Source organism: Pristiophorus japonicus, chromosome 1 (assembly GCF_044704955.1).
Source record: "Pristiophorus japonicus isolate sPriJap1 chromosome 1, sPriJap1.hap1, whole genome shotgun sequence".
Taxonomy (NCBI): domain Eukaryota; kingdom Metazoa; phylum Chordata; class Chondrichthyes; family Pristiophoridae; genus Pristiophorus; species Pristiophorus japonicus.
Genome location: NC_091977.1, coordinates 53,936,886 through 53,963,221, shown reverse-complemented (window position 1 = coordinate 53,963,221; position 26,336 = coordinate 53,936,886). Strand labels below are relative to the sequence as shown.

Sequence of the window (26,336 nt, the reverse complement as noted above, 5' to 3'; positions counted from 1 at the left end):
CATTTATCCACATTATACTGCATCTGCCAGTCATTTGCCCACTCACCTAACCTGTCCAAATCACCCTGCAGCCTCTTAGCTCACACCGCCACCCAGTTTAGTGTCATCTGTAAACTTGGAGATATTACACTCAATTCCTTCATCCAAATCATTAATGTATATTGTAAAGAGCTGGGGTCCCAGCACTGAGCCCTGCAGCCCTGCAGCACTCCACTAGTCAATGGGTGACACATCCACTGGTTCTCCCTTGTAAACTCTACTAGTTACATCCTCAAAAAATTCCAGAAGATTTGTCAAGCATGATTTCCCTTTCATAAATCCATGCCGACTTGGACCGATCCTGTCACTGCTTTCCAAATGCGCTGCTATTTCATCCTTAATAATTGATTCCAACATTTTCCCCACTACTGACATCAGGTTAACCGGTCTATAGTTACCCATTTTCTCTCTCCCTCCTTTTTTAAAAAGTGGTGTTACATTAGCTACCCTCCAGTCCATAAGAACTGATCCAGAGTCGATAGACTGTTGGAAAATGATCACCAATGCATCCACTATTTCTAGGGCAACTTCCTTAAGTATTCTGGGATGCAGACAATCAGGCCCCGCTGATTTATGGAACATCAATCCCATCAATTTCCCCAATACAATTTCCCGCCTAATAAGGATTTCCTTCAGTTCCTCCTTCTCACTAGACCCTCGGTCCCCTAGTACATCCGGAAGGTTATTTGTGTCTTCCTTCGTGAAGACAGAACCAAAGTATTTGTTCAATTGGTCTGCCATTTATTTGTTCCCCATTATAAATTCACCTGAGTCCGACTGCAAGGGACATACGTTTGTCCTCACTAATCTTTTTCTCTTCACATATCTTCCGAAGCTTTTGCAGTCAGTTTTTATGTTCCCGGCAAGCTTCCTCTCGTACTCTATTTTCCCCCTCCTAATCAAACCCTTTGTCCTCCTCTGCTGAATTCTAAATTTCTCCCAGTCATCGGATTTGCTGCTTTTTTTGGCCAATTTATATGCCTCTTCCTTGGATCTAACACTATCCTTAATTTCCCTTGTTAGCCACGGTTGAGCCACCTTCCCTGTTTTATTTTTACTCCAGACAAGGATGTACAATTGTTGAAGTTCATCCATGTGATCTATAAATGTTTGCCATTGCCTATCCACCGTCAACCCTTTAAGTATCATTTGCCAGTCTATTCTCGCCAATTCACGCCTCATGCCGTCGAAGTTAGCTTTCCTTAAGTTCAGGACCCTAGTTTCTCAATTAACTGTGTCACTCTCCATTTTAGTAAAGAATCCTACCATATTATGGTCACTCTTCCCCAAGGGGCCTCGCACAACAAGACTGCTAATTAGTCCCTTCTCATTACACATCACCCAGTCTAGGATGGCCAGCTCTCTAGTTGGTTCCTCGACATATTGGTCAAGAAAACCATCCCTAATACACTCCAGGAAATCCTCCTCCACCACATTGCTACCAGTTTGGTTAGCCCAATCAATATGTAGATTAAAGTCGCCCATGATAACTGCTGTACCTTTATTGCACACATCCCTTATTTCTTGTTTGATGCTGTCCCTAAACTCACTACTACTGCTTGGTGGTCTGTACACAACTCCCACCAGCGTTTTCTGCCCTTTGGTATTCCGTAGCTCCACCCATTCCGATTCCACATCATCCAGGCTAATGTCCCTCCTTACTATTGCATTAATTTCCTCTTTAACCAGCAACGCCACCCCGCCTCCTTTTCCTTTCTGTCTATCCTTCCTAAATGTTGAATACCCCTGGATGTTGAGTTCCCAGCCTTGGTCACCCTGGAGCCATGTCTCTGTGATGCCAATTACATCCTTTCCATTAACTGCTGCCTGCACAGTTAATTCGTCCACCTTATTCCGAATACTCCTCGCATTGAGGCACAGAGCCTTCAGGCTTGTCTTTTTAACACACTTTGCCCCTTTATAATTTTGTTATAACATGGCTCTTTTTGTTTTTTGCCTTGGGTTTCACTGCCCTCCACTTTTACTATTCTCCTTTCTATCTTTTGCCTCTGTCTCCCTTTTATTTCCCTCTGCCTCCCATCCCCCTGCCATATTAGTTTAACTCCTTCCCAACAGCACTAGCAAACACTCCCCCTAGGACATTTGTTCCGGTCCTGTCCAGGTGCAGACCGTCCGGTTTGTACTGCTCCCACCTCCCCCAGAACCGGTTCCAATGCACCAGGAATTTGAATCCCTCCCTTCTGCATCACTCCTCAAGCCACGTATTCATCTAAGCTATCTTGCGATTCCTACTCTGACTAGCACGTGGCACTGGTAGCGATCCTGAGATTACGACTTTTGAGGTCCTACTTTTTAATTTAGCTCCTAGCTCCCTAAATTCGTCTCGTAGGACCTCATCCCGTTTTTTACCAATATCGTTGGTACCTATATGAACTACGACAACTGGCTGTTCACCCTCCTTTTCAGAATGTCCTGCACCCGCTCCGAGACATCCTTGACCCTTACACCAGGGAGGCAACATACCATCCTGGAGTCTCGGTTGCGGCCGCAGAAATGCCTATCTATTCCCCTTACAATTGAATCCCCTATCACTATCGCTCTCCCACTCTTTTTTCTGCCCTCCTGTGCAGCAGAGCCACGCATGGTGCCATGAACTTGGCTGCTGCTGCCTTCCCCTGATGAGTCATCCCCCTCAACAGTACCCAAAGCGGTGTATCTTTTTAGCAGGGGGATGACCGCAGGGGACCCCTGCACTATCTTCCTTGCACTGCTCTTCCTGTTGGTCACCCATTCCCTATCTGACTGGGAAAATAGGCTGGGAAAAATAATTCTAGAGCCCCCTGGATGTCTAGGGACTTACAGGGGAGCATTAAGAAATAAAGGGATGCTTATGTCATATACCAACGGCTAAATACTTTAGAATGTTTAGAGGAATATAGAAAGTTAAGAGGCAAAATTAAAAAGGATATTAGGAATGCTGCGAGAGAGCACGAGAAATTCTTGGCCAGTAAAATTAACGAAAACCCTAAGATGTTCTATAAATATATTAAGAGTAAGAGGTAACTAAAGAAAAGGTAGGTCCTATTAGAGACCATGAGGGTAATCTTTGTGTGGAGGCAGAAGATTTTGGTAGGGTTCTTAATGAATACTTTGCATCTGTTTTCACAAAGAAAAGGGGTAATGCAGATACTGCTGTTGAGGAGGAGTGTGATATTCTGGATGAAATAAATATAATGAGAGAGGAAGTATTAAGGGATTTAGCAGCATTGAAAGTAGATAAGCCCTCAGACCCGGATGAAGTGCATCCCAGGCTGTTGAGCGAAGTAAAAGAGGAGATAGCAGAGGCCTTGACCATCATTTTCCAGTCCTCTTTGGATCTGGGCATGGTGCTGGAGGATTAGAGGACTGCTAATGTAGTACCCTTGTTTAAGAAGGGAGAAAGGGAAAGGCCGAGTAATTCCAGGCCTGTCAGCCTAACCTCAATGGTGGGAAAATTATTGGAAAAAATCCTGAAAGACAGGATAAATCTCCATTTGGAAAGGCAAGGATTAATTAGGGACAGTCAGCATGGATTTGTTAAGGGAAGATCATGTTTAACTAACCTGATTGAATTTTTTGAGGAGGTAACCAAGAGGGTCGATGAGTGTAGTGAATACGATGTAGTATATATGGACTTTAACAAGGCTTTTGATAAGGTCCCATATGGTAGACTGATCATGAAGATTAAAGCCCATGGGATACAGGGCAAAGTGGCAAGTTGGATCCAAAATTGGCTTGAAGGTAGGAAGCAAAGGGTAATGATTGATGGATGTTTTTGTGACTGGAAGGATGTTTTCAGTGGAGTTCTGCAGGGTTCAGTTCTGGGTCTCTTGCTTTTTGTGGTATATATCAATGATTTAGATTTGAATATAGGGAGTATGATTAAGAAATTTGCAGACAATATTAAAATTGGCTGTGTGGTTGATAATGAAGAGGAAAGTCATGGGCTGCAGGAGGATATCAATCTACTGGTCAGGTGGGCAAAGCAGTAGCAAATGGAATTTAATTCAGAGACGTGTGAGGTGATGCACTTTGGGAGGACTAATAAGGAAAGGGTATACACATTAAGCGGTAGGCCACTTAATAGTGTAGATGAACAAAGGGACCTTGGAGTGCTTGTCCATAGATCCCTGAAAGTAGCAGGCCAGGTGGATAGGTGTTTAAGAAGGCATACAGATTGCTTGCCTTTATTGGCTGAGGCATAGAATATAAGAGCAGGGCGGTTATGCTTAAATTGGATAATACATTGGTTTGGCCACAGCTGGAGTACTGCGTGCAGTTCTGGTCGCCGTATTATAGGAAGGACGTGATTATATTAGAGCGGGTGCAGAGGAGATTTACTAGGATGCTGCCTGGGATGGAGAATCTTAGTTATGAGGACAGATTGGATTGGCTGGGTTTGTTCTCATTGTAACAGAGAAAGTTGAGAGGAGACCTCATTGAGGTGTATAAAATATTGAGGGGCATGGACATAGTGAATAGTAAGGGACTGTTTCCATTGATGGAGGGATCTATTACGAGGGGGCATAGTTTTAAGGTGGTTGGTGGAAGGTTTAGAGGGGATTTGAGGGGGGGCTTCTTTATGCAGAGGGTTGTGGGGATCTAGAACTCGTTGGCTGGAAGAGTGGTGGATGCAGAAACCCTAACCACTTTTAAGAGATTATTGGATGGCACTTAAAGTGCAGCAACCTGCAGGGTTACGGACCTAGAGCTGGTAATTGGGATTAGACTGGATGGCCTTTTGTTGGATGGCGCAGATTTAATGGTAAGTACTGCAGGGAATAGAATATGGCCAGGGTGATCTCCTGGATTAGTTTCGATTCCCTGGATTGGTCGGAGAGGAATTTTCCCAGATTTTTTCTCCCTAAATTGGCCTGGGTTTTATCGGTTTTTGCCTCTCCCAGGAGATCACATGGCTCCAGTTGGGGTGGAGTGTAGAATGTCTCAATATAAGGGTTGTCACAGTTGTGTGAGGTGGACTGGTTGGGCTGGGTGCTCTTTGACTTTCCGTCATTGTTCATAGGTTTATATGTAACCTTTGGGCTGCTGACCAAGGTCGTGCGGCTCTTTATCGGCCTGGCGCAGACACGATGGGCCGAAATGGCCTCCTGCCTTGTAAATTTCTATGTTTCTAGCTAATTGGCCCAGAAATTGCGGTTGAAGGCTTCCCATGGGTGGATGCCTCCGACTGCAAAAAGAATTATGAAAATGCCTGGTCGTCCTGGAGGAATGAACACTTTGGCTCCAAGGCCTAGATGCGCAGCACAGGAGCGTAAGTGCATCCTGGAATCTTTTGGGCCGGACCATCAATCAGAATGAAATATTTTCTCATTGATAGTAATAGGAGCTCCATTTGTAAGAAGCTCCCAATACTATGAATGGGAATACCCCCCAAAACAAAGAAAACAATACATCAATTGAAAAAATCTCACTTATTTAAAATTAATAGAAATTGAACTAAATTAAATGATTTAAAAAACATTTTTTTTTTATATTTTAAAATATGTTAAAAAATAAACTTACCTTAATGGACAGGGTTTCTAATATAAAAATGAGTCATAAATTTATTTTTTCTATCTTTTAAAACTCTTACACTAGTAAAAGCAGAGGGCATTCTCAAATAGCACAACTCTCCGCCTGGGGAGGCCCTTTATGTTCGCATTCGTACAAGCTGTCAAAAGAAATTTTGACAGACCGCAAGTGTTGAGTTTAGGTGCACGTGCAGTGCACGCCTAAACCTGGAACTCGCAGGGCCTCTTCGGACACGTGCGCACATCGTACACGCCTGGAGAGGCCGCAATTTACGACCCAACACGCGAGCATCATGAAAGAAAGTAATTCAAACAAGCTGTCTTTTGTAAATTGATACATTTTTACATAAAGTTTTTGAAGCAGAAATTGTAATCAATACTAAATGATGTATTTGATGCCAGTGGGTTAGATGCTAACATGTTTTGTAAACAATCTTTTCTGTTGGTTTTAGGCCATTGCTCTATCTTGGTTTAAAAATCTTGACGCAGTTTGGAGTATGTGAATTTTTAAACTGCTCAGAAACAACTCTAAGATCCTGGCTGCAGGTCATAGAGATCAATTATCATGCATCAAATTCATACCACAATTCAACACATGCAGCTGATGTATTGCACGCCACAGCATATTTCCTGAGAAAGGACCGAGTTAAGGTAAACCTTCATACTTACTAATCAAGTACATTGGAATCTTGCTACAAAACTTGATTATGATGGACATTGGTTGTAATTCTCTAACAGTGGAGCCATAGAAAACATTCAAGGTGGATTTCATTGCTACAATGTGTATTAGAGACATTCAAGTGACTGAACATTTGGTGTGCAGTGTTTGGGGAGAGGGATGGAAATAAAGCAACATTTGTCGACTGGATGGAAAGTACTATTTTAACAGATTTCTTTTGAATAGTGATATAGAGGGTGAAAAACTGTTACAGTGCCCTTTGATGGAGGATAAATACCCTCTGCATTTTTAACAAGTGAATCTGCCATGATTCAAATTATTATGACAAGATCTTTAAATACCCCCAAATATTTTATAGTTATTTGGAAATGCGTTTTTTATTTTTAAATGTCTTATATTTCTTAGGGAAATGGTAATATTTCATCATTGCATGAAACCAATTATCAACACTTTCAGTTATGATTAGCTCATGAATTTCTTATTATTGCATAACTGTTAGAATTTCACTGAAACTAGGCTCCAGTTAATGTTTTCTTTTAATTTTGGCTTGTGCAGTCTCTCATGTATTGCTATGTTTGCAGGGGAGTTTGGATGAGTTGGATGAGGTTGCAGCGCTCATTGCAGCCGCAGTGCATGATGTGGACCACCCAGGTCGCACAAACTCCTTCCTGTGTAATGCAGGAAGTGAGCTAGCAGTGCTGTACAATGACACAGCCGTCCTGGAAAGTCACCATGCAGCCTTGGCCTTCCAACTTACAGCAGGAGACAACAAGAGCAACATCTTCAAGAACATGGAAAGGTTAGATTTACTGATCAATAAATTATCAGGCCACTGAAAATCCTCACTGCCAAGATTTAGTTTGTTAAGTAGTACAGAAGAGACAGTCAATCTCTAAACTCCACTCAGTAAAAGTAAGAATTTAAGAGGTAATTTTTTACTTTTGCTCTCCTGGGACTGCCGAGGGCCCATATCGGAATATCAACAACTTGCATTTATACAGCACTTTTTAAGAACATAAGAACATAAGAATTAGGAACAGGAGTAGGCCATCTAGCCCCTCGAGCCTGCTCCGCCATTCAATAAGATCATGGCTGATCTGGCCGTGGACTCAGCTCCACTTACCCGTCCGCTCCCCGTAACCCTTAATTCCCTTATTGGTTAAAAATCTATCTATCTGTGACTTGAATACATTCAATGAGCTAGCCTCAACTGCTTCCTTGGGCAGAGAATTCCACAGATTCACAACCCTCTGGGAGAAGAAATTCCTTCTTAACTCGGTTTTAATTGGCTCCCCCGTATTTTGAGGCTGTGCCCCCTAGTTCTAGTCTCCCCGACCAGTGGAAACAACCTCTCCGCCTCTATCTTGTCTATCCCTTTCATTATTTTAAATGTTCCTATAAGATCACCCCCTCATCCTTCTGAACTCCAACGAGTAAAGGCCCAGTCTACTCAATCTATCATCATAAGGTAACCCCCTCATCTCCGGAATCAGCCGAGTGAATCGTCTCTGTACCCCCTCCAAAGCTAGTATATCCTTTCTTGAGTAAGGTGACCAAAACTGCACGCAGTACTCCAGGTGCGGCCTTACCAATACCCTATACAGTTGCAGCAGGACCTCCCTGCTTTTGTACTCCATCCCTCTCACAATGAAATATCATAAAACATCTCAAGGGGCTTCACAGGAGCATAATCATACAAAAATTGACACCGAGCCAAAGAAGGAGACATTAGAACATCTGACTAAAAGCTTGATCAAAGAGATAGGTATAAGGAGCTCCTTAAAGGAGGAGAGAGGGGTTTAGGAAGGGAATTCCAGAGCTTGGGGCCTAGAAAGCCGAAGTCTCGAACGTCGAAACAGATGAAAATGACGGGCAGGAAAAGACCAACTGGTCCATCTAGCCTGTCCTACACTCCTGATGGCTGGAGCCTCATGATTTGACACTAAAAGGGGAGCATAATAATTTTATAAACTATGAACTGATACTAGATTTTAAAACTTAAGAAAAATATGTTATTTAAATCAAACAGCTGCAAGACTTTGCTACAAGATTCAGCTAATGCTGAACCAAAAACAAAATGTCAGTTTGTAATCATTCGTCCAATTTTTTTCCAGGAATCAGTTTCGAACGTTGCGACAGGCAATCATTGACATGGTTTTGGCGACAGAGATGACAAAACATTTTGAACACGTGAACAAATTTGTGAACAGCATCAACAAACCTATGACTTCTATTGAGGAAACCAGCTTAAATGTAAGGTCTAAACCTCAGCCTCCAGTGTGAACATCGTCATATGTCAATGACATAAGAATATAAGCATTAGGAGCAGGAGTAGGCCATCCGTCCCCTTGAGCCTGCTGCGCCGTTCAATAAGATCATGGCTGATCTTCGACCTCAATTCCACTTTCCCGCCCAATCCCCATATCCCTTGATTCACCTTTGAGTCCAAAAATCTGTCTATCTCTGCCTTGAATACAATCGACAAATCAACTTCTACAGTCCTTTGGGGTAGAGAATTCCAAAGATGCACAACCCTCTGAGTGAAGAAATTCCTTCTCATCTCTGTCTTAAATGGCCGACTCCTTATCCAGAGACCATGCCCCCTAGTTCTCGACTCTCCAGCCAGGGGAAACAATCTCTCAGCATCTACCCTGTCAAGCCCCATCAGAATCTTATATGTTTCAATGAGATCACATCCCATTCTTCTCGGCTCCAGAGAGTATAGGCCCAATCTACTTAGTACATGGAATGCACTGGCAGCCAGAATCAAGTCTGGCAGCTACATTTGGCACAACAAACCCAAAAAATAGCTCCACTCCACAAAATGTATCTCCATTATAATAATATAAGTACTACCCTTAATTGATTTCAAGGCAGTGATTTAATCTCAGGGCTCATTGGCATTTTGATTATAAACTGCACAAGCTTCCTGCTCTTGGTTGATGACATTAGCTGAGCCATTTGATGAAAGTACTGCTTTATAAATACACCCAGGTTCCTAACATTCTATGTGTCCTTGATTCTGTTTTCAGTATTTTAGAAGTATACGAACCAAAAAAACACTTTTTGGAAAAAAATTTGGGGTTGTAGGCGACACTGGCAAGGCCAACATTAATGTGCATCCCGAGTTTCCCTTAAGAAGGTGGTAGTGGACCTACTTACTGATCTGTGTAGTGAAGGTGTTCCAACAGTGCTGTTAGGTAAGGAGTTCCAGGATTTTGACCCAGGATAAATGTCCAAATCAGGATGGTGTATGACTTGGAGGGGAACTTGGGGTTGATAGTGTTCTCATGCACCTGCTGCCCTTGTTCTTCTAGGTGGTGGAGGTTGTGGATTTGGGAGGTGCTGCCAAAAAAGCCTTGGCAAGTTGCTGCATTATATCTTGTAGCTAGCACACACTGAAACCAGGGTAGGCCAGTGGTGGAGAGGGTGGATGTTTAACCTGCTTTGAAAAGCGATTCAATAGATGGAACCCATTTTCACCATCGTATGATTTCACCATCGTATGCAGTTGAGCTGCAGTAACAGACACTAATCTTCAATTCCGATAAATTTCAATTATTAATATAGTACAATAAGATTAATGTTTTTACTAGTATTCTCTGAATAAATTTGTTTATCAGTTTGCTGTATCTTTCATTTTATACAGGGAAATGTTAGTTGCTGAAATTAATAAATGCCACAATTTTCATAAGGTATAATTGTGGCAGAATTCCATTTTTATTATATTCGTGGAAACATCTATTTGATATGCAAGTGCAATGGGAATCTAAAGCACATCAGGTGGAGGAGCCTGCTTAACGCTGGCATAATTAGCAGTTAATGGGAACAAACCCTATTGCTGGCCTTGAGCATCATGAGTATCATGCGTTCTGTTCATCCACATGAAGAAAGTATTATGAGCAGGCGACTCATCAGTATCAGTGGGTAGTCCTCAACGTTTCTGTTGATTTCATCAACTCATGCACCAGCTTTCCCAAAGATTAGAAAAGCCAAGTCCTGCCAGGAGAGGAGGGGAAGAGGTGGGGTTGGATTGGGCAAAGAGAAGACAAAAAAGTCTGTGGCTGATTCAGGAAAACTCCTCCCTGACTCATTGATCAAGCAAGCTCTAGGAGTAAATGATTACCCATGATGCATAAACAGACCAACCTACTTCCCCTGATACATCCTTCTGCCCTTTTGGAACACAGGACTGTACAAAACTAGAAAAGACAATCTTGATCTACTGGCTGGTCCTAATGATCAGAGATTTCATACACCACTTTGTCTCTCACAACATTTATCTGCCAAAAAAGCTATCTTTCACTCTCTTGAAATCTCTAGCATCCGCTGCCTTCCGTGGTAGGCTATTCTACCTATTCAACACCCTTTATGTAAAGTAATTTATATTTTACCTTATCCGACTGTAGTGGCTGACTGTCTCTGCTTTAAGCTACCTTTTTCCATGTTTGGTGCAGCAACAGCCTCTCAGTCCCTTCTCTGCCCGGCTGTTGACAGAAGTGCTTGTTCTGCTGGACAATCAAACTGGCTTTTCTCACTCCATAATGCCCAAACCTTTAGCAATTTGGTGAGTAATCAGCTAGCTTTGTCTTCCCTTTGCCATATCACATGCTCAACACGCTCCCTACTGCAGGTTACATCTGCTTGAGAGGCTTTAGTACTGCTTCCATCTCATTGGTTGGCCCACAGTTTGGACAAATATTACTATAGTTTTGCCCATAGTCTTAAAATCAATATATTGTGTGAACCAGCAGTGCATTCTCCCAGAAACTCTTGGTAACCTGTATGTTATCCTTGAGTAACACGGGCTTATGAGTCCAGAACAAAAACAACATCATTTTGAGAGGGGCTTTTAAAAAGTTAAAAGTGGAGAGGCAGAGAGGTTTAGGAAGGCCAGAGGGCAGGACCCAGCTGGCTGAAAGCTCTGCTGCCAATGATGGGGCAAAGGGAGACAGGGCAAGCACAAAAGACTGGAGAAGAAGAGTGTCTGGTGAGAGGATAAAGGGCTGGAGAAAATAGCAGAACTACAGAGGGGCAAGGCTCGGTTTAAAGACATGTATGAAGGCTTTAAATTAAATGCAAAGGGCGATGGGCAATATAGGTCAACGAGGACAGGAGTACTATATAAGCAGGACTTGATGTTGGACAGGATGAGTGCAGCAGAGTTTGAACAAGGACATCAAAAATGGCTATAATTTGGCACTAAGTTTAGAAGCTCAGATAGTTCATAAGAATACCTGGTCAGGGGAATGGAAATGTTGGGGTGTCCCACTGATTTTGAAATTAAAGTCCAATGTTGAAGCAGCATAGAGCAAATTTCACACTGGATTTGATCTATTTCCATGAGCTGGCAGTGCTCAGTATTAGCACAGGGAACGGGCAGGGAAGTGGACCTGAGTCCATGATCGGATCAGTCATGATCATATTAAATGGCGGAGCAGGCTCGAGGAGGCATATGGCCTACTCCTGCTTCTATTTCTTATGTTCTTATGCACCAAATGCAAATGTTCCATTCTCAATTACGCTCGAACACAGAAGTCACCAGAAATACAGTTTCATTTTTAGAGAGGCTTAATTGTAGGGGAAATCATTTTTAGTACAATGGGGGTTCTCCTGATCTCTAGGTGTAACTTTGGCAGGAGATCAGCGGCAGCCCCAGCGAATTGGTGTAAGTGGCTGAAAATGGCCTATTGATGATGCCGTTTCTCTGGAGGTTCCGCCAAACTCCGGCCGAAGCTATGGCCGTAGATCGGGCAGTCCCCGTAGAAATTCAGGGCCAATAAGTTATTAAAAAAGAAAGCACGAAATAGTGTTCTATAGCGTGGAATAGCTGATTTAACCTTGCAACCTAAATTGCTGCAACAGATTTAAATGGCCAGTAATTATGTGTAAATCACTCAGTTCTGCTTATGTTCCACAGAGTGAGAGCAGTGATGGTGAATGCCCGCCCAGTATAAAGCACTCAATGGAGAACAGACTGCTCATTAAACGCATGATGATTAAATGTGCTGATGTTGCTAACCCTTGCCGCTCAGTGAAACTGTGCGTCGAATGGGCAGGGAGAATTTCAGAAGAATATTTTGCTCAGGTAATATTGCCACATTTCAACATTATTTAAGACTGTATGCGATCAGCATGCTTAAAATGAGCCCAGCTGAGAATTATGTCAATGTTTCAAACTAATGCGTACAAGTTGATTTTCGATTTTCCTTTTCATCGTGTTATAAGCATTCCAGTATAGTTCAACGAGGACACGAGTGCTATGCAAGCAGGACTTAATGTTGGACAGGATGAGTGCAGCAAAGTTTGAACAAGGACACCAAAAGTGTCTTTAATTTGGCACTAAGTTTAGAATCGTTCATAAGAATAACTGGTGAGGGTAATGGAAATGTTGGGGTGTTCCACTGATTTTGCAATGAAAGTACATTGTTGAAGCAAGAGTAGGCCATACAGCCCCTCAAGCCTGTTCCGCCATTCAATGAGATCCCTTTTCCCGCCCAACCTTAATACCCCTTGATACTCCTCGAGTCCAGAAATCTCTTGTAACTTCCAGTATTTTTTTTAATGTTTCCGCATTCATGTGGAAGGAATAAAACAAACGAAACACTTAAATGTATTCATGTTTAGCCATACAAATCAGAAAGAGCCCAGGATCAGTCCATCTGTACTGACTTAGCCCTCTCAGCCAAGGAAGCCACTGGGACACTGCAGTTAGCCTCAGTGCCCCTGAGGTCGTCCATTCCTGATTGCTTTCCTATTACAAGTGCGTATGTTGAGACGTCTGTTGAGCAGGGAATCAGGTTCAGCTGATGTCCCTCACAATGGTCTGCCAACACTCGCTGTCAGTGCAAATGACATGAATAACAGTCATTTGGGCAAAATACTAGAAGGCAACCAGAACCCATGAAACTACATAAGAACATAACATAAGAACATAAGAACATAAAAATTAGGAACAGGAGTAGGCCATCTAGCCCCTCGAGCCTGCTCCGCCATTCAACAAGATCATGGCTGATCTGGCCGTGGACTCAGCTCCACTTACCCGCCCGCTCCCCATAACCCTTAATTCACTTATTGGTTAAAAATCTATCTATCTGTGATTTGAATACATTCAATGAGCTAATCTCAACTGCTTCCTTGGGCAGAGAATTCCACAGATTCACAACCCACTGGGAGAAGAAATTCCTTCTCAACACGGTTTTAAATTGGCTCCCCCGTATTTTGAGGCTGTGCCCCTTAGTTCTAGTCTCCCCGACCAGTGGAAACAACCTCTCTGCCTCTATCTTGTCTATCCCTTTCATGATTTTAAATGTTTCTATAAGATCACCCCTCATCCTTTTGAACTCCAACGAGTAAAGACCCAGTCTACTCAATCTATCATCATAAGGTAACCCCCTCATCTCCGGAATCAGCCTAGTGAATCGTCTCTGTACCCCCTCCAAAGCTAATATATCCTTCCTTAAGTAAGGTGACCAAAACTGCACGCAGAACTCCAGGTGCGGCCTCACCAATACCCTGTACAGTTGCAGCAGGACCTCCCTGCTTTTGTACTCCATCCCTTTTGCAATGAAGGCCAACATTCCATTCGCCTTCCTGATTACCTGCTGCACCTGCAAACTAACTTTTTGGGATTCATCACAAGGACCCCCAGGTCCCTCTGCACCGCAGCATGTTGTAATTTCTCCCCATTTAAATAATATTCCCTTTTACTGTTTTTTTCCAAGGTGGATGGCCTCACATTTTCCGACATTGTATTCCATCTGCCAAACCTTAGCCCATTCGCTTAACCTATCTAAATCTCTTTGCAGCCTCTCTGTGTCCTCGACACAACCCACTTTCCCACTAATCTTTGTGTCATTTGCAAATGTTGTTACACTACACTCTGTCCCCTCTTCCAGGTCATCTATGTATATTGTAAACAGTTGTGGTCCCAGCACTGATCCTGGTGGCACACCACTAACCACCGATTTCCAACCCGAAAAGGACCCATTTATCCCGACTCTCTGCTTTCTGTTAGCCAGCCAATTCTCGATCCATGCTAATACGTTTCCCCTGACTCCACGTACCTTTATCTTCTGCAGTAACCTTTTGTGTGGCACCTTATCGAATGCCTTTTGGAAATCTAAATACACCACATCCATCGGTACACCTCTATCCACCATGCTCGTTATATCCTCAAAGAATTCCAGTAAATTAGTTAAACATGATTTCTCCTTCATGAATCCATGTTGTGTCTGCTTGATTGCACTATTCCTATCTCGATATCCCGCTATTTCTTCCTTAATGATAGTTTCAAGCATTTTCCCCACTACAGATGTTAAAATAACCGGCCTATAGTTACCTGCCTTTTGTCTGCCTCCTTTTTAAAACAGAGGCGTTACATTAGCTGCTTTCCAATCCAGAGAATTTGGAAAGTCCAGAGTCCAGAGAATTTTGGTAGATTATAACGAATGCTATAACTTCCACCATCTCTTTTAATACCCTGGGATGCATTTCATCAGGACCCAGGGGACTTGTCTACCTTGAGTCCCATTAGCCTGTCCAGCACTACCCCCCCAGTGATAGTTATTATCTCAAGGTCCTCCCTTCCCACATTCCCGTGACCAGCAATTTTTGGCATGGTGTCAACATCTCGGCGCAGGAACACAACTTGGAGAGGGTGGGGAAAAAACTAAAAATCTATCGCAAGGCATTTAATTTGTATTAAGTGGAACTATCTGTGTGTCTGTTTTAATCAAAAAAAGACAGCAGGTGTAATTTTCCAATTCACACATCCAGTGAGGAGCCCTGCCCACTGAGAGTGCATATCGGATATTCTAACTCCGCCCAATTTTCTAATATGTTCTCTGGGTCAGTGAAGCTCCCTTCTCCTTATGGGACCGCAAAGTCAGAAAATTCCCCAGATTATTTAAATCCACCATGTTTGAACATAAGGTCCTCACATTGGCCATCAGCCTGTATAAAACTAAATTACAGGCTTCATGTCCTGTGCATGGACACATTATCCTCTTTGTTATGTGTGTTAACTGGGTTTTACCTTCCGCCGGAGGGCGCGACTGTTGGAGTCCTAATGGTCACTGGCAGACACATGCAAGCTGTGTATATAATGTTGGCAGCCGTGTTGAATCCTCACTTTGGGTATAAATAAACTGGAGTAAGGTCATGGCTGAACTAGTTCACTGTACTTAGCCTCGTGAAGTTATTCGATACTTAACACTCTTTACTGTATTGGCGTAACAATTACTTTGATGTAACCATAACTTTCTTTGTCAACAGACAGATGAGGAGAAAAGCCAAGGTCTGCCAGTGGTGATGCCAGTCTTTGATCGGAATACCTGCAGTATACCAAAATCTCAAATATCGTTTATTGATTATTTTATAAATGACATGTTTGATGCTTGGGATGGTAAGAATTTCAGTTTGATTTTTAAAAATCTTTTAGCAATACACTTGTAAGTTTTTTAATATGTCAATAAATGCAGAGTCACTGGGGCCGAAATTCACCATCCCTGAAGGGACGGCTACCACAGGGTTTGGGCAGCCAATCCAAAAAATCGATCGGCCACCCCGCGCATCAGGTGTTTTTCCCTCCCCAAGCCATATTCAGCTCGGGGAGGGGGATTTGAGCGGTGCGCACTTCCGCCAGAAACGGCGGGGTGAAGCCGCGGTAAAGGAGTTAGTGGTGCGGTGAGGTCATCAGCGGGCAGGTCACTGGAAAACAGCCATGCCCGCGAAATTCAGCAGCAAAAATATAGGACTTCAAGCAGTGCCCCCTCGAGGTTTTCCAGTCCGTGCACGAATGAGACACAGCTGGAGTTTTGCCGCAATCGGGTCAGTTTTCTTTTGAAATTGTTTTATTAATTATTAATGTTTTTATTTCAGATTCCACCATCTCAGTATTTTGCTTTTGAAATAGTTTTATTAATTGTTTTAGCTCCAATATATCTGCTGAGTGCTGCTAAGAGGTTTTCACAGACTTTTGTACAACTTTCTGTGTCTGACTCTTTAGTGGAGGCCTGTGGGCTGCAGAGACCTGCTTGGCTGGTTCACCCTGAGGATGGGAGGAGTGTTGGGAGGGCAACACCTGGTACACCTGCTCAGAAGCAGGGCAGCACGCAGGAGAAGGCGTCACCGTCAGCACCATGCAGAGAGGCAGCGGGCAAGGGAGGCAGCAGCCATGATTCGTTCATTCTGTGCCAGACCAGTGTGCCCGCCTTCTTCACCGGCCCGAATCAGGATTGTGGTTGGCTGCTTGGGGACAAAAGATATCCCATCCACTTGGCTGCTCAGTCCAGTGCGGAACCCCAGGACAGCGCCAGAGCATGCCTACAATGACGCTCATTGTGCCACCAGGTGCATCATCGAGCAGTACATAGGCATCCTTAAGCAGAGGTTCTGGTGCCTGGACCGCTCTGGTGGCATCTTGCAGTACTCTCCTCAACAGGTCTCCATAATTGTCATGGTGTGTTGCATGCTGCACAACCTGGCCATCATGAGCGGACAGCCGCTGGAGGTTGAGCCAGTAGTACCACCTGAGGAGGAGGCGGAGGAGGTGCAGGAGGAGGAGGATCCCCTTCGCCCCAGAGCTAGGAGGCATCGACCCATCGCCAGTCTGGAAGGGCTGGGTGCAGATTGGCCAGCACCCTCCTGGGAGGGTGCGTCCTCACTTATATGGAGGTGCCTGACACTTCCCCTGCAATCTCCCTCCATACATTACGTACTGCCGGTCTGCCAGGTCTCCCACGTCAGGAAACAGTATTCTTCTTCTGTCCTCCACACCGTCCATCAGTGTCTCCAGCTCCATATCAGTAAACCTGTTGGCTCTCCTTGCATCTCTTACACCAGCCATCGCTCCAACCTCCTTCCCCCCTCAGGGCCTTGCTGTAAACCCTGGCCTTTAAAAAGGCCTGGGAGCAACTGGTTTGTTCAAAACCCTTACCTGGATGCTGAATTTCTCAGTGATGATAACGCTCAAATTAAGACAGCCACAGTCCATTAGCATTGGAAACCGTTTTTTCACTTTTGGAGCTGAATATGGAGTGGCCCAGGCACGAAAATTCTTTGGCGTTAATGGCCCCAAAAAGGTGGGGGGAGCACCAGCTTTCCTGCGGTACTGAAGTTCGGGCCCAATATATTGTGACCCCCATACTGCTCTGGGGTGTACACTTCTCAATGAATTTATTCAGCCTAGCGCAGAAGGAGCATCCTGAATTTCCTCTGAATTTCTGCCACTAACCTGGTCGGAGGTGGGCTGGAAACCCTGTTCGCACATGTAAGTGGGTTTTTTGCTGCACTTCCGCTGAAGTTCTGGCAGCGCAGCAGCAGAAAGCTGAAGGAAATTCAGGGCCACAATTTATCTTAATGTGTTGTCCACAGCTGGCAGCAATTATTATTTACCTGAATAACTTTAAAATGTTTCTTCAGGAATGCCACTGGGTCACATTGGAGAGATGGGTTGTAGAGATCCTGTCCATTTATACCCACAAGTTACATATTCAGTTGCAACCCTGCAGGGAGCTAGCAAGCAGAAACAGGCCACTTAACCATCTGCTGAGAAGGAGGGAAAAATTATCGCAAGCAATTCTTGCACTTTCCTTCCCAGCTAGTTGCAGAATGCTATTGGCAGAGGTTTGGGAGCAGAACACTTGCCTACTCTCTTGCCAGAAAGCTGTGGACAGGATTGGGAGAATATTTCCTACTGGCAGGTACTAGGGGCTCAATTTTCCCGAGTTATTTGCGCTCACCACTTTTTTTTGGCCTAATTAAAATATCCAAGTTTCCCTAAAGATTGTGCGCCAGTGTAACTCAGTTAGTTACGATTTTTTGGGGTTCGTTTTTTTTTACATCATTGAGGGCGTAACCTGCCACCTGCGCCAATTCTGGCCATTTAAGCAAGTTTGGCCAGCTTCGATTTACTCCAATTTTTCTTAGGACGGCGTATGTGACCGCTGTGGAAAAACCTTCTGGGCAGTTAAGAAAATCGACGCAGGTAAGAGAATCAGCATAGACGATGCAGTTCCACGGCCCGGACAGCAGCAGAGAAGGAGAGAGAGTGGGAGAGGAGAGAGAGGGGGGGTGTGGTGTCCCTGCACCTTACGCAAATTCACACGAGGCATGTACTGCAGACACAGTCACTTCGTGACCTTCACCTTTATTGCCAGGACCAAGGAGTGCTGACCCTGGGTGGGACCTCCCCTTTTATGCCTGGAAACCCAGGTGAGGAATGTCTCCCACAAGTTCACCCCCTGTGGTCAGGGTGTGCATTTCTAGGGTATAAGTACAGTGTACAGGAGTTGCATGAAGATTACAGTTACATGAAGGTTACCGTTGCATGATGGTTACATACATGACATCACCTCCCCCCTTATGTCTTTTTGTGTCAAAGGGTAAGTCTTTCAGGCGGTCGATGCTCTCTTGTGGAGAGCCGCAGTTGGAGCTCTGGTGTCTGAGCCTTGGCATGCGTCTCTGTCACCTGAGGTGATTCCGGCCTGTCCGGGCTGGCCGCAGGGACTGTGCATGCTGTGGACTGTCCTTGTTGTTTGTCTACTGGCAGCGGTGTGGGTGACATCTCATGCTCTTCTTCAGGTTCCTCTGTGTCTATGCTGAACCTTTTCTTTACTTGGTCCAAGTGTTTACGGCATTTCTGCCCGTTGTTTAGTCTGACCATTATGACCCTATTCCCTTTTTTGCCAATTACTGTGCCCTCAAGCCACTTGGGTCCCAAAGCATGGTTAAGAACAAATACCGGGTCATCTATTTCTATACACCTCCCCCTTGAGTTTCGATCATGGAACTCGGTTTGGGACTGGCGCTTGCCCTCAACAATGTCTGCCAGGGCTGGATGAATGAGGTACAGCCGCATTTTAAGCGTGCGTTTCATGAGGAGTTCCACTGGCGGGACTCCCGTGAGTGAGTGCGGGCGGGATCTGTAGGCTAGCAGGAGGCGCGATAGGCGGTACTGAAGGGAGGGTCCTTGGATGCGTAGCATGCCCTGTTTTATGACTTGGACCGCCCGTTCCGCCTGGCCATTGGAAGCCGGCTTGAATGGCGCTGTCCGGACGTGTTTGATACCATTGCCCGACATAAACTCCTGGAATTCATGGCTGATGAAACATGGACCATTGTCGCTGACCAGGATGTCTGGCAAGCCGTGGGTCGCGAAAACCATATGCAGACTCTCCACGGTGATGGATGTCGTGAGTTTAATATGGTGCACTCGATCCATTTCGAGTATGCATCGACAACGATCAGGAACATTTTTCCCATGAACGGGCCCACATAGTCTACGTGAATACGTGACCATGGTCTGGTGGGCCAGGGCCACGGGCTGAATGGGGCCTCCCTGGGGGCATTGCCCAGCTGGGCACACGTCGTGCACCTGCGAACCCAGTGTTCCAGGTCTGAGTCAATCCCCGGCCACCACACGTGTGACTGGGCAATGGCCTTCATTAACACGATGCCAGGGTGCTCGCTGTGGAGTTCCCTGATGAACGCTTCCCTTCCTTTCTGGGGCATGACTACCCAGCTGCCCCATAGCAGGCAGTCGGCTTGGATGGAGAGCTCATCCATCCGTCTCTGAAACGGTCTGACCTCCTCGGGGCACGCCCTGTGTGCGGGCGCCCAATCCCCAGTCAGAACACATTTCTTTATCATGGATAGGAAGGGGTCTCTGTTAGTCCAGAGTTTGATCTGACGGGCTGTGATGGGGGAGCCTGCGGTGTCAAAAGCCTCAACGGCCATGACCATTTCAGCGCTTTGCTCCGATGCCCCCTCAGTGGTGGCCAGTGGGAGCCTGCTGAGCGCATCAGCGCAATTTTCGGTGCCTGGCCGGTGCCGTATGGTGTAGTCATATGCAGCCAGCGTGAGAGCCCATCGCTGATGCATTGGCATCGACCGCCTTGCTGTTGGATAACAGGGATGTTAATGGCTTGTGGTCCGTTTCTAGCTTGAACCATCTACTGAAAAGGTACTGGTGCATCTTTTTCACAGCGTATACACAGGCGAGTGCTTCCTTTTCGACCATGCCGTATCCACGCTCTGCCTGGGAGAGTGACCTGGAGGCATAAGCCATTGGTTGGAGTCGGCCGTCATCATTACCCTGCTGCAACACACACCCAACCCTGTAGGATGATGCATCGCACGTTAAAACCAGTTTTTTACAGGATTCATACAAAGTCAACAATTTGTTAGAACACAGCAAGTTCCTCGCCTTATTGAAAGCCCATTTTTGACAGTCCCCCCAAAGCCATTCACAACCTTTATGCAGGAGCATGTATAAAGTCTCCAACAATGTGCTTAAGTTCGGCAGAAAGTTCCCGAAATAGTTCAGAAGTCCCAGGAATGATCACAACTCCGACGTGTTGCCGGGCCTGGGCGCCCAGCGGATCGCCTCCGTTTTTGATTCAGTGGGCCGGATCCCGTCTGCGGCAACCCTCCTGCCCAAAAACTCGACCTCTGGGGCCAAAAACACACACTTGGCCTTTTTCAGCCGCAAGCACCTCCTCCAGGTTGTGGAGGTATTCCTCGGTGTATCGACCCATTATGAGGATGTCGTCTTGGAATACGCTTGTTCCAGGAATGGATTTGAGCAAGCTTTCCATGTTCCGGATAGCTGCCGCCGAACGAATGCCAAACGAACACCTGTTGTAGATAAATAATCCCTTGTGCGTCGTGAGGGTGGTCAGAAGCTTGGCTTCTTCAGCCAGTTCCTGAGTCATGTAGGCTGAAGTGAGGTCCAGCTTCGTGAACAGCTTGCCACCTGCCAGTGTGGCAAAAAGGTGCTCCGCTCTCGGGAGCGGGTATTGGTCTTGCAGCGACACTCGGTTGATGGTGGCTTTGTAGTCACCACAAATCCTGACTGAGCCATCTGCTTTAAGGACAGGAACGATGGGACTTGCCCAGTCGCTGAATTCAACGACCGAAATCATGACCTCTCTGAGCATCCTGTCCAATTCACTTTCAATTTTCTCACGCATCACATACGGCACCGCTCTGGCTTTGTGGTGCACTGGTCTGGCGTCCGGAGTGATGCGTCTCACTACTTTGGTGCCCCTGAACGTTCCGACACCGAGTTGGAACAGTGACCTGAATTTTTGTAGGACCTGTGAGCATGTACTTCGCTCCACAGATCAGATGGCGTGCACATCCCTCCATTTCCAATTCATCTCGGCTAGCCAACTTCTCCCCAAGAGCGCGGGCCCATTACCCGGGACGATCCTGAGTGGCAGCCGGTTGGTTCTGTGATCCATTATGTGTTACCACCAAGCTTGCACTGCCTAGCACTGGGATGATCTCTTTGGTGTACGTCCGTAGCTGCGTGTCAATGCATTCCAGTTTGGGCCTGTTAGCTCTGTGTGGCCATAGTCTCTCAAATTGTTGGCCACTCATAACTGACTGGCTAGCTCCCGTATCCAGCTCCATGCGCATCGGGATGCCATTCAATAAAACTTTCATCATCATGGGTGGCATTTTAGTGTATGAGCTGTGGACGTCAGCCACATGAACCTGCTGGCTTTTCCCCAGGCATCATTCTGCATTGCAGACCCCTCGTCTGGTTCCTCTGTCTCACAGATTAGCCTCGCTACAGCCTTTTTGCACATCCTGGCCAGGTGTCCACTGACGTTACAAATCCTACAGGTATATTGCTGAAAACTGCAGCTTTTCGCAGTATGTCTACCCTGCACCTCCAGCATGAACTGAGATTGTTGTTAACAAAAGGACTGTTACCAGGCATTCCTCTCTGATTGCCCATTTGGTTGTTTCTAAGCACTCTGATGGTGGGTGTTAATGGTCCCATCGTGGGACGCATTGTTCTTCGTGATGGCGTGACTTGCCGATCCCCTTTCCATTGTCCCTGTTGCGGGCCCACCCGAGAGTCTGTTGCTGCCTGGGCAGTTTCGAAATGCCCTTGCCTGTCTGCGGGGTCCTGAGCCGCGTTCACCATGTTAACTCCCTGGTCCATCGCCACGTTGGGACCAGGGCTGCGCACGTAAATTAGCTTGGTCTCCTCTTCCCCTGCCATGAAGGTCTGAGCTATCAACGCTGCCCCTTCTAAAATCAAGTCCTTGGTCTCTATGAGCTTCCTGAAAATCCCAGCATGATAAATGCCCTCAATGAAGAAATCCCTTAACTTCTCCCCCTGCAGGCGTCTGTGAACTTGGAGACTGGCCAAGCGCCGCAGGTCCGCAACGAAGTCCGAGATGTTTTGCCCCTCCCGACGCCGGTGTGTGTAGAACCGGTGCCGGGCCATGTGTATGCTACTCGCCGGCTTGAGATGCTCACTGATCAGCTGGCTGAGCTCTTCAAAGGACTTGTCCACTGACTTTTGGGGTGCGAGCAGGTCTTTCATCAGCGCATACATCTGTGGACCACAGCTGGTCAGTAGATGCGCCCTCCGCTTGGCAGCCATCGCCGCTCCCAGCTAGTCCTTCGTGACAAAGCTCTGCTGGAGTCTCTCCACGAAGTCGTCCCAGTCCTCACCCACACAGTAACGTTCCTCTATGCTACCGGTGGCCGTCCTCGTGGTTCGGTGATTCCCGTTTCTCGTCGCCAAATGTGATGTCCCTGCCCCTTACTACAAATTCACACGAGGCATGTACTGCAGACATAGTCACTACGTGACCTTAACCTTTATTCCCAGGACCAAGGAGTGCTGACCCTGGGTGGGACCTCCCCTTTTATACCTGGAAACCCAGGTGAGGAGTGTCTCCCACAAGTTCGCCCCCTTTGGTCAGGGTGTGCATTTCTAGGGTATAAGTACAGTGTACAGGAGTTGCATGAAGGTTACAGTTACATGAAGGTTACCTTTGCATGATGGTTACATACATGACAGGGGGGTTGGGGGTGGGAGAGGCCTTTCGGCCAGGGTTAGGAGCAGCAACCGGCACCGGGAGGAGGGAGGCCCTTTGACCAGGGCTACCAGCGGGTACCAGCATTGGGAGGCCCTTCAGCCAGGACTAGTAGTAGGTACTGGCACCGCAGGGGAGGGAGGCCCTTCGGCCAGGGTTAGGATCGGCACCAGGCTCTGCGGGGGAGTGGGAGGGATAGACTTTTGGCATAAACACTAATAATTTAATGCTGGTAAGTTGCTGCAATGTGTAAGGTGCTTGTGCAGGTTGCTGTGAGCTGGCCAGAATTTGTTGTATGTGTCACTTTCCAGCCTCAGCCCGCAGTGTGTCCCTCATTACCCTGGCAACACGATCTTTTTGGCGCAGATATTAGGCTCCACCCGCAAAGCTAAAGGACAGACTAGGCAGCGCCAAAATCACCAATTCAAAAGGGGAAAGTTGGATGAATTTATGCTGTAGTTGGGCCCCAAAAAAAGGGGCGTAACTCTTCAAGTACGCCAAAAAATAGCTTTGGGGAAAATTGAGCCCATAGAATTCTGCCACATATAAACATAGTAGAAACTATACATAGATGTATAAATTCTAAATGAAAATCCCAATATCATAAAACAATGCAAATTATTTGACACACCAACTCAGACATTGTAACTGTATTTATTTAAAAAGGCCAGCTTATGTTCAGTTAATATATTATATTTCTGTGTTTTATTAGAAAGATTAGTCTTGAGTAATTACATAGTGTGTGTGTTGAATTAAATACTTTTCAATAATTTAATGATAATTTTCATGTAATTTCAACTGTCTTCCTTTCAGCATTTGCAAACCTTCCCAATTTAATACGGCACTTAACAGAGAACTACAACTACTGGAAAGCCTTAGACGAATCCAAGCATAAAGGTCTGCGACCTCCACTTGACCTTTAAAAGTAAATGTGAAAGGACAACATATTTTGTTTGCCAACCTCACTTTAAATTATGACTCAAGCAAAGCCGTTAAGAGATTCTATTTTAGTTCAAGTGACTGTAAAATTGTAATGTAATGTAAAGCCTACACAATGCAGGAAGCCTTGATGTACAGCGTGCAGGAAAACTATGTTGAATTATCATGGTGGTGTCCCAATTCTAAACAGAATAGCATAGGACTCTGAATTTCAACACTGGCTTTGTCATGTGCAAGTAAATGCTACTGCCATTCCAGAAGAATATCACACAATAAGGAAAAGAACTGCTACACCTTTGTTGGGAGAAGGCATAAGGAAAACATTATTTCTGTAATTATTACCCTAAAGCCATAAGTTTATATGTAAGTACACCTTTCATTGACTAAAGTGTTCTTTTCTCTATGTTCAAGGTGTATGGAAGAACTAGGGGCAATATTCTGACTGTTGCTAGTTTTTCACTAATTTACCATCATTCTAAATAAATGACAGTTGGGGCAATAAGGCAGCTTTGGGCAGTTGTAATGACAGTTTACATATTCTATAAATATTTAACATGGAAATAAATCTTTTCTCCTAGTGAAATAAAACAATCTGTTCAACAAATTGTGAGAGAGAGATCAATTAATTTATGTCACACTGTATATTCTGAATTGATATTTTAAGCTATACTTTGCCAAAAGCCTGAAATCAATGAGGTTGAGATCAATTTCTTTTCCAAAACGTGATTGAATGTACCAAGTAAAATATTTCTGCATTCCTTGTTGATTTATGTGCACTAATACTTATGGGTTTCGCCCATATTAGTGTCCGATGCAAAATGTGTAACAACCCCTCCGTAACTGCACTATATTAATGCATTATTCTGAATAAAGTCATAAGATCACAAGGTAGTTTAGGATGAGGAAGCCATTTGTCCCATCTTAGCTCATTCATCCAGACGTATCCTAAAGTCCCCCTACTGCATTATCCAATTGTTTTTTTAAATGATTCTTGGGTTTTTGCCTCCACTATTCTATCAAGAATGTATTGATTCATGTATTGATCTCTCTTTGTGTGACCAAAAACTTCCAGACATTAGTCCTAAATTTACCTTTTACTAATTTGAACTTGTCATATTCGGGCAATTTACTTAAAAGTCATTTCACAGATTTCATTTTCCCATACGGTTAACTATCTTGAGTATGTAAGATCACTTCTTAGCTGTCTCCTTCCAAGGCTGAAAAACTCAGATTTCTCCAATCTTTCCTCATAAGCCTGACTTCTGACACTAGGGATCAGCCACATGGCTCTTCTCTGCACTGTCCCTAATGCTTTAATGACTCCCTTGTGTCTTGGTGACCAGAACTGGACACGGTACTCAAGATGCAGCCTGACCAGCGCACTGTGCAGTTTGATCATGGTTCCCTTAGACTTGTTTTTGCCATATTCTTCAGCATTATATTGCTTTGTTAATTGCTGCTCTGCATTGGTTGGATGTGTAGAGCGTTGCGTCCGCTAAAGCTCTTCTTTCAACTTCATGCTGAGCTATTTCAATACTATTCACAAAGTACACATCACTCAATTTTCCTTTATTTTGCGTCAAGTATGGATAGAAGCACAACACGTGCATAGAAAAATAATTTCTCAGTTGCAACTGGAGGAGGAGTCTGCTGTATTCTGTGTGAATATAGTAATGATGCAGGATCTATGGGATAAAAAAGCATGTGATAAAAAGACCCATGTCTGAACAATCTGGAATCTGTTACAGTTGCACCTAGGGGTGTGTGACCAGGCAACATGCTGTAAAGTCACATCTCCAAACAAAGTGAGACTGTCTTAGCAATGAGAAAAATAAACACATGAAGGACCAAAAACAAAATTATAGGTAAAGCAAGTATCAACCTCTAATGTGAAACATACATATGCTAATGTGTGTGTATGTAAATAGAAAATTTGTAACAAAATATACAATTGTTTATAGACAATGCCACAGTAATTCTATTCACTACTGGGACAATATGTGCAACAATAAACATGATTTAAAAACAATATTGTTTTATCAATGTACCTTTGTGTGAACTTTGTGCTAAAATTATGTCGCCTTCCTCCGTGCACAGGTTTGCAAAGCACTGGTGGAGAGATTTGGGTGGACCCATCATTTGAATCATCCTCCACAAGGTGGTACTTGGGAGCCCTGCAGAAAGGCCCTCGGAGCACTTGTGAGAGCTTTAACTGGCAATATCCTGGAGCAGCATGATGCAAAGTTGCTGATTTCCCATGGATGTGGGTGAGCAGGTTGACTAGAGCGTTAGCCTGTTCTT

General features: G+C 44.9%; 1 protein-coding gene across 6 annotated transcripts in view; it reads left to right on the top strand.

Annotated features, from left to right (window-relative positions):
* pde8b (phosphodiesterase 8B) overlaps window positions 1-26,040 on the top strand; it is a 496,872-nt gene extending 470,832 nt beyond the window's left edge. For all 6 annotated transcript variants that reach the window (XM_070879862.1, XM_070879856.1, XM_070879851.1 and 3 more), the window contains 6 exons: window positions 6,023-6,221; window positions 6,831-7,048; window positions 8,364-8,502; window positions 12,170-12,337; window positions 15,526-15,655; window positions 23,910-26,040. In XM_070879862.1, the coding sequence (XP_070735963.1) occupies window positions 6,023-6,221; window positions 6,831-7,048; window positions 8,364-8,502; window positions 12,170-12,337; window positions 15,526-15,655; window positions 23,910-24,019 (964 nt within the window). In that variant the 3' untranslated portion in view covers window positions 24,020-26,040. The remainder of the gene's footprint in view (window positions 1-6,022; window positions 6,222-6,830; window positions 7,049-8,363; window positions 8,503-12,169; window positions 12,338-15,525; window positions 15,656-23,909) is intronic.
* The last annotated feature ends 296 nt before the right edge of the window (window positions 26,041-26,336 follow it).